General features: G+C 35.3%; 1 protein-coding gene across 1 annotated transcript; it reads left to right on the top strand.

The window, feature by feature from the left end:
- Window positions 1–4,987: 4,987 nt before the first annotated feature.
- Window positions 4,988–8,246, top strand: LOC129321248 (vicilin-like seed storage protein At2g18540). Its single transcript, XM_054966961.1, has 5 exons — window positions 4,988–5,351; window positions 6,445–6,620; window positions 6,736–6,816; window positions 6,993–7,292; window positions 7,396–8,246. The coding sequence occupies exons 1-5, from the start codon at window positions 5,051–5,053 to the stop codon at window positions 8,032–8,034; spliced, it is 1,497 nt and encodes a 498-aa protein (XP_054822936.1). The 5' UTR covers window positions 4,988–5,050; the 3' UTR covers window positions 8,035–8,246.
- Window positions 8,247–9,034: the final 788 nt, after the last annotated feature.

Genomic DNA, 9,034 nt, shown 5'->3' with positions numbered 1-9,034 from the left:
GCTGGTGCTTAAGTAGTTGTCTTTGACTCAAATAAGACATTTTATGCAGATGTCAAAGAAGAATACTGATGCATGTTTAATTGTATCATAACATAAATATTAAGATTTGAGATTATAAATTCACATTATCAAATAGCCACAACAATAATTTTTTTGGACAAGTTTCCGTATGAAACCAACTATGCCACACTTAAGTTGCATTAAAGATATGTTCAGAAGTTAGGTAAATCATCATAGGCAACTCCACAAAAGCATGCAACTAAAAAACCCATAAAACATTTGAGCTAAAGTAGCTAAGATTTCCATTTTCTGATACAAAAAGTGTTACCATATTTGGCTCGTGGGAAAGATACAGCCACAAGAGGAACCAAATGGGGTTGCAATGAGCGGATCCAAAATAATCTGGTCACAACCTGTCAAAGAACTCATGTTAAAATGAGTGCATAATCATTTATATACTAGGAGGGCAAATGAAAAAGCTTTACTGCAAAAAATCATAAAGTCCAATCAGGTAAAGTCATTATTTGACAGCATTTAAAGCTTTACTTTTGCTATAAACATGAAAATTCAGGACCATCACAGTAGTTCAAACCATTACACTGCCACCCTGCCGAAATGTGAAGAAGAAAGAAACACTTTTATGATGGCAATGGCAACTTAACATAGGGGGAAACTATAATTTAAGATAACCGATTTGTTTTTCCATGCATTTTTGTATAAAAAATCAAAATACAAGTACAAAACTTTCTTCTACATAAGCCCGTCTGCATTTCATGTCAATTTATCAGCTTATCACCATAATCGAAGAACGTTATAGTTTTAAAAACATTGTGAGAAGGTAGTAAAATCATAAAATTCATTTTATTCGGTTACAAAGAATAAAATCATTTCTGTGCTTTACTTAAACAACTAAGTAGACATGAAGAAAGTAAAGAAAAACATGCGCAGTCATGCACATGCATATATCTAGAGAGAGGTTGTAATGCCAAGTGTAAAACAATGAGTTATTGAGATTACTCAATACGAATGGCACATCAAGGAAGAAACAAATTAAATAAAGAAGTACTTATTCTAATTATGAGCAAGCAATGCCACCTTTAGACAGGTCAAATTACAAAAAAGGAAAGAACAATTCAAGACAAAAAGAAAAGAATTAGAAGAAGGAAGCAACTCAAAACTGAACATTTACACATAAAATCAAATAACTTCATAAACGTAAGAACATGAAAAAAATGAAATTTGGATTCTCCATCAGTGTAAGAATGCTACCTTGGAGAGGGATAGAGACATTCATAAAGATTCAAATTATCAATGATCCACGAACAGAGATGCATTCATAAAGTTATATGAAAAATTATATGAAATGAAAAAGAACTCCAAACCTTTGTTTTCCCTCTTCTTTGACTCAGGACTGAGAGCTTTCTTTACACAATAAAACCAATTCCCATCCCTTCCCATCTTCTCGGCATTCCTTGATTGTTTCCTTTAACATAAAAATTGAGAATTTAAAATCTTGAATCAATCCTATCAATATCATAATTTAGCTTCATATGGATGAATCATATCCTCAGTGCATTGCAATATTACCACCTTACTAACTCCAAACACAATTCAAAAGCAGTCAAAGTTGAGTTCAGATGGAAGAAACAGAGCTTGAGGATCCATGACAAACACAACATTGCAAACCAATTGTCCAATTCATTTGTCATATTTACATTGCTAATAAAAAAATACGATACAACAAAAATTTACCTAGAAGCTTATGGACATAGTGACAACCCTAAAAAGCAAATAGGATCTTGTGCCACATTGTTGATTTTAAGAATTCCAGAAAAGATGAGATATATATTCTCAAACAACTTCAAAGATTTAAATGAACAACTACAATTATACAAAATTAAGATCCAAACCTTTCAAGTAAGCATCTTATACAATTGGTTTCCAAACATGCACCAATGCCAGGCACCTTATTCATTAATGATTGTGAAAATCAAGATACGAGATTTTGTTTTTCTTGCAGGAATTAAATTCATTTTCGATGACAGGAGAAAGATAAATGCAGACAATGAAGTAAAATTTATTCAAAATCAAGACAGAACTTAGCCCTACAGAGATAGTCCATGTTTTGTGGGGATGATAGAGAAGATATCATGAAAAATCTTTCCCCAGTGGTTTTGCAGAAATAAAAATCTCTAAAGATCATGCACACAAATGCTTCACTTCTGACATTATGCATGAAGTTGTAAGAATGAAAAATAAGGAGATGATAGCTGAACAACAGTTCATCATCTTCTTTCCGATATACATACATGTGGAGCATAATTTTTTTCTTAAGTTGTGACTACCAACTGCTTATGAGATCCTTTAGTGAGTCACAAATGTCTTTAAAACCAAAACTATATGGCAGCGTAATTTCTCAAATAAGAAATGAAGGATGAGTATTGAGAAATGAAGGTTGATTGCAGGAGAAACTCATGATGCCTTGTGAAATGAAGTATTAAAATCACAAGTTCCAAGAAAGCTAGAGTATACTGAAATTGATAAGCATTACTATGAGGCGTGGTAAAACAATAACAAATAATATACCTTCAAAACAGAAAGATAAGCATATGAAAGACTGGTGCATTTTCCCGTCATTGCGATTCTAACCTATGTAGCATATGATAGTCGTGAGCTAAATATTTGGCAGTTCAGAAAATCAAATATCAATTCATTTCTTATAGATTTAATTTATTGACACACAGATTCTCTTAATGAATCATAATTTTTTTTCTTGCATTCCACTCCTCCAAATTGGTCTCAATAGCAACATTGTAAATATTAAATGGTTACTAATCATTGAAAAAAGTTCTAGGAATATTCAATGCTACCTTATTTAATAGTTTATAACAGTTTAATGTTAACAAAAAAAATCATTTTATAAACCCTTGTTTATAGTAATAGTGTGTGTATACTATATGAAAAAGAATGGCGAGTGTGATTAAAATACTAATACACGGAGGGAGGCAGATCCTCTCATAATTCTCTATATCCTAATCTAATCTCCACCCTTGAATAATAATTAATTGGTTTAATTGTTCATATTTAATTGTTCTTTTACTAACAAATTTAATTGTTTTATAAAATAATTATCATATAAAAAAGAATAAATTTAAATTGTTAAAATTTGACTTGCCCAATTTAAAGTTGCATATTTTTATTGAAATTTTTTATAAATTAAAATTTTTTTTCATTTTATTTCAGTTATCAATTGAGCAGGGTTAATTTTAACCATTTAAAATTATTTATTTATTTTACTAAAATCATTTGGTAAAATTAATTGAGGGAGTTGAATCAGTTTATCATGCGATCTCTAATTTAAATTTTAAAACATACAATCACATTAAATAAATATGAAAAAAGGTATCTCAAAATACATGTGAAGCTGCCGTTGATAATACAGTCCCACCCAGTAGGAATTCATATTAGCTTGGCATTCCTTATCTAATCTAATAGTGGAAATGGGATGAGGAGAATTAAAAAGAAAAAAAAAAGAAAAAGACAAAGAGGGCAACCTAGGGCCGCTGGGAGTAGGGTTGTGCAAAGGATCCGGACTTCTAAAACAAGCGCCAATGGGTGCATAAAGAGGGAGCTACTCGTGGTAGAACATTTACTTTGTTTACATGGAAGAGTCAAAATCATGTGACGCAGAGATTAATAAACGTATAAATAATAATACAAGGGGGATTCACATACTTAGGGATTAAGCGAGGGAGTAAGTAAGGGGAAGAAGAGAAGCTTGAGGAAGACAAAAGGAAGAGGGACGGATGGGATGAGATTCGTGCTGGCTTGATATCAGGGGAAGATGGGGCCATCTGATTAAAGACTCCACTCCCACCCAACTAAATAATTGTGGTAGTGGCGGATCTTCTATCCACTCTATGGCCCCATGCCTTTTTCATTATTCGTGCCTCACATTGCTGGGCTAGCACCACATCTAATATTATATCATGCGTCTATTTTGAAGTGCCCAGCAGCAGCATGTGACATGCATTCCCTCATTGCCATTTAAATACGTGGCCTTGCTCTTTTTCCACTCTCCTTTACAACTCCCACCAGGAAAGCAGGCGGTTATGCTGCAAAAAAGAAAGCCTTCAGTCATCAACAAAGGTTCAGGTTCCTGACTCCAATGCCTACTCAACGTTTGACCTCCAACTAGATACCAGTGCTAGTCTTGTAGGGTGAAGACTCGCTGTTCAAAGAGAATTAGAAAACAAGACTGGGTTGAATCCCAGCATTCATGTTTAATTTGATGAATAATACATGATTGAGAAGAAGGGAAGAAGCCAGATTTCAAAGAAACATTTTTTCTACTTTATTTGCATCTACTATAGCATGGCTCCGCCGACCAGAAATAGGGGCGAAGCAGCTGAACTGACATACAAATCGACCACACACCCTCGTGGCAGTCATCACATTCACACATTCACGTTTCTTTCTTTGTTTTTTCTTCCGGAGTTGTCAAAATTCAAGTTCTGTTCATTTCATAATTTCATCAAGTGTGAACCGTGACCACGAAATTTCTCATCTACCTCGGATTTCTTTTTGCTAGGGTGAATACTTGTAACTTGCTGAGAATCTGTAACGGATCAGACTGAGTGAACTCTGTCATGAACTACAAAACAATTACAATACGCAACCGGGCCGGTGTTTCTGGAAACTAACTTGCTCTCCACAATGTTTTATGAAAAATAAAACAAGGTAATAATAGAAACACAAGTTAACAGAGAAAGAGTAGGGCAAGGGAAAGAACCAAGGAGACGGAAGAGAAACTCCCAAAGATGAAGACATGTCACGTGTCTTTTTGGTTCCCGTGAGTAGTTGGCAAATTCAGCACAAACTCAACAACTTCGACTCATGCAGTGTAGGCATGCACTCTGCCATTTGTACTATGTCCTTACAAGTGTCAAAAAACAAAACACGTGCCACTGAAAATCTTGACACCTCCTCCTATAAAGAGGTAGCTACGTACCTTCGGCAAGCCGAAAAGCACGGTGAATTCATTTCACAAATGAAGCATCGAAGAGCTTTGCTGGATTCGCCATTTTCATTTCTCGTGGTCTTCTTGCTGCTCCCGCTTCCCTTGCATGGGAAGGCTTCGAGTTCTGAGAATGTCACGAAGGAAGAGGGTCCTGTGATTGGAAAATCTGAGTGGAGAGGACTAACAAGCACCGAATATGGAGAGGTGTCTGCCATTGACGTCAAAGATGGACGCAGACCACCCTTCCATCTTCAATTCTTTACACTGGAACCCAATTCTCTCTTCCTTCCTGTTCTTCTTCATGCAGACATGTTCTTCTATGTTCAGACAGGTACCTTGGCTCTCCGTTGTCGACTTGTTTTTCTCTAGCTCTTACGTTTGGGCATGTTTCATTTTCCACCCTAATAGTAAATATACGGTGAAACTCTTGAATTTTGCATGACAAAAACTTATTTTGGAGTACATGTCACGCATAACGTTGCCAACACTTTTCACTCATGAAAGGCAATCAGAATTGCATTGTTAATAATACTCTTTCAATTTTACTACAAATTAAAATTGAACTTAGAAGCTCAGTAATCCTATTCTGACAACTTTAGTTTTTACTCCATAATCTCATATCAGAGCATGAGCCATGGTATGAACAAATTTATCATAGACATTGATAATTAATTATTCTTATGTCATGTAAAATTGATGAGCAAAATTTAAAATATGTAAGTATATATTATTTTTTTTATATTTATATAAAATTAAATATAAATATTTCAACCCCTAATAAAATTTTTTGGGCTATGAAGCACAAATACTGATACGTGTATAGGATACCATATGTATCTGGTATTTTGATACTTTTATTTTTTTAAAATATATGATACAATGCATTTTCGATATGTGCATATGTATTCATAAAAAATAATAAAAAATATCAAAAGTATAATTTTAATTTCAAACATATCCAAAATAGCATGCATATATAGTCCTATAAAATAATATCAAGAAAAACATAATCATAACTTATACTTTTATTCTATCTATATCTAATTATTTATTTTTTAGTCTCTGCTAATAGTTCCTTACCTAGGGTTTAAATGCCAAAAGATTATATCTCTACGTTTTTATAATTAAAAAAATATTTTTTTTATTTTTTATTATATCTACAACTTATTTTTCAAGAAAAATCTAATTTTTGATTTTAAAAGAAAATCACAAAAATATATTAAGAACAAAAAAGATTAATAATGCAATATTTAACAAAATTTAATTTCTAATTAAAATTAAAAAATTTATATTTTAATACTCTATGTATTAAAGAAATATCGGTGTCCCATACGAGAGGCAATTTGATGAATGGTACTTGATAGGCTCCACCCTTGGATATGAATCAACCTCACCGCCACGTTGGATGGTTTCCTGAGTTTCAGGGAGTGGAAAGCTGACCTGGGCATATGATGGTGATACTGGAACGGTAAATCTACGTCGAGGTGACATCTGCATGATTGGCACAGGCTTCGTTTTCTACTTACAGAGCAACTTGGAGGCACAGAGACACAAACTTCGGGTTCTTGCAATTTTCCCCAACTCGGTTGATAACCATTACGTAAGATCAGCTTTTCATATTCTGCACACATATCCTTTCACTGAAGGTACATAACTGTACTGATGAAGTTCCTAAGCTCTGCTAGCTGTTTGTTCGACCTGAACCTTGAACACAGGACCCGGCAATCGGTGCTTATTCGAGAATCAATGAACTGGTCGGCGGCTTCAACAAAAAAATCATGCAAGCAGCTTTTGGGGTATATATATATATATATATATATATATATATAACTAAATGTAAAATAGAACTGATGAAAAAGAACAAAGGCAAATATTGAGATAAAGATTTTATCTAGTTTTAGCAAAGAACACTTTTCAGGAACTGGCTTAACTATTAATCAACGGCAACGGTTGGCGTTTTTATTTTTTGAAGGTGCCGGAGGAACTGGCCGCAGTAATTTCAAACATAACTGAGACCCCCGCAATAGTGCATGCTGTTTCGAAGGATAAAAAGAATATATTGGGATTGGAAGCTTGGATTCTAAACAGAGCATTAGGTGGTGATATCGCCACTGGCGTGTCTACCAACAAGAAGAAACCCCGAACATTCAACGTCTTTGACAAAGATCCTGACTTTAAGAACTGTCACGGGTGGAGCCTCATGGTGACCCTAAAACATTTGAAATCATTAGAGCAGATTGATGTTGGCTTCCTCGTGGTGAATTTGACCGCGGTTGGTGATTCACATTAATTTGTTTTTTCCATTTTGGTCAAGCTTTTAGGTTTGTGTTTTGGTTATGTTAACTCATTTTCCGGGTAATGATTACACAAACAAGGGAGCAATGATGGGGCCACACTGGAATCCACTGGCAACAGAGGTATTAATGGTATTGGAAGGGGAAGGCATGGTTCGTGTCGTATGCGGGAACAGCAATATGAACAAATCTGAATGCCAACACAGGAGGTTTAAGGTGAAGCAGGGAGATGTTTTCACGGTTCCTAGGTTTCATCCAATGGCTCAAATGTCTTTCAACAACGACTCTCTGGTTTTTCTGGGCTTTAGCACCACAACGAAGAAGACCTATCCTCAATTTTTAGTGGGAACAAGATCAGTGGTACAAATTATAGATAAGCGCATACTGGCAGCATCTTTCAACGTGAGTGACGGAACAATTAAGCAGCTGTTGCAATCTGAGGTAGGATCCATCATATTGGGGTGTCTGTCATGCGCAGAAGAGGAGGAAAGGATCATGATAGAAGAAGAAGCCAAAAAGAGGGAAGAGGAAAAGAGGAGAGAGGAGGAGGAAGAAGCAAGAAAAAGAGAAGAGGAAGAAGCTAGAAGGAGAGAAGAGGAGGAAGCAAGGAAGAGAAGAGAGGAAGAAACCAGAAGGAGAGAAGAAGAGGAAGCAAGGAGAGAGGAGGAGGAAGGCAGAAGTGAAGAAGAGGAAGAAATCACAAGGATGCATCTGTATTAACTGCACGAGATGAATTAACAGGGATCCATGTGCTTGAGGGACACCAAATCTCCAATTATACTCCGCTCCAAAATAAAAATAAAAAGCCTAATATGCGTGCGTGTGTGAAAGAGAGCGAGGATGCAATGGATGTTTAAATTTTTAGAAAACATGTTCTATCTATGCTGCAATGACACAATCCCAGAGTTCTTATAATTAGTTATATATTATGTTGTTGCTTTGTTTTGAGCTTTCATAACATCATATCTCCTACCCTTGCTGATAAAATCATGGCATTTAACCGCCCAGCAAGCGACATTGTGCGATTAACTGAGGATCACCATCATAATTCACTTTTCATATGCTTGAATTAAGCTGTTCTCTCATAGACCCTTGAGCATCAAAACTGTAAACCATGCTAATAAATTATTGTCATCTTTCATTTTGTATTAGCCTAAAGCATTGCCTTTCCAATATCAGTAACATTAGCTAATGGAAAAGGAAATTTGAGAATATCGTCCCCCAGAGTTTTTGGATTGTACAAATTCAAAATGTTCACATTCCATTTTCCTCGTTCATGCGGCATAAGATCAGCAACTGTCATGACCAGACAGAAATATTCATGCCATTGCCAATTATCCAGCCCAATCTTTGAGTAATTACATCAGCACCCTTCCATAGCGATGATTGCTCTGATCTGTGACAGAGAAACCGAAGGAAAGAGATATTTTGGTTTAATGGTGGAAGCTAACATAGAAAGATTGAATGGCTTGTGAGAATTTTGTCGGCAAAATAGCTTTATTAAGCACTACGGATATCACGATGAGCCAAAAATTACCTAACACGGGTGGCAGTCCAATGGCATGTTACTGTCACAGAATTTAAAGCCGGCCTTATCAAGGCTAATTTTCCTGCTTGGGACAGTAACAAATATTTCTATTTTCTAAGCTTGGACTTTAGATCATTTTACCTGACTTGTCCACGACCTCTTGATACGAAGATGATTTTTACCCCTGTCAAA

The sequence above is a fragment of the Prosopis cineraria genome, unplaced genomic scaffold (assembly GCF_029017545.1).
Source record: "Prosopis cineraria cultivar Desert tree isolate PC_DT_omini unplaced genomic scaffold, ASM2901754v1 PC10, whole genome shotgun sequence".
In the NCBI taxonomy this organism is placed as follows: domain Eukaryota; kingdom Viridiplantae; phylum Streptophyta; class Magnoliopsida; order Fabales; family Fabaceae; genus Prosopis; species Prosopis cineraria.
The sequence above is the reverse complement of the archived record's forward strand: the minus strand, read 5'-3'. Positions and strand labels throughout refer to the sequence as shown.

Excerpts from the sequence above, each read along its gene's own strand:
- LOC129321248 (XM_054966961.1), top strand. The coding sequence starts at position 5,051 with ATGAAGCATCGAAGAGCTTTGCTGGATTCGCCATTTTCATTTCTCGTG. Across the intron at positions 6,621-6,735 it reads ACTCGGTTGATAACCATTAC|GACCCGGCAATCGGTGCTTA; the intron begins GTAAGATCAGCT and ends CCTTGAACACAG. Across the intron at positions 7,293-7,395 it reads TCGTGGTGAATTTGACCGCG|GGAGCAATGATGGGGCCACA; the intron begins GTTGGTGATTCA and ends TACACAAACAAG.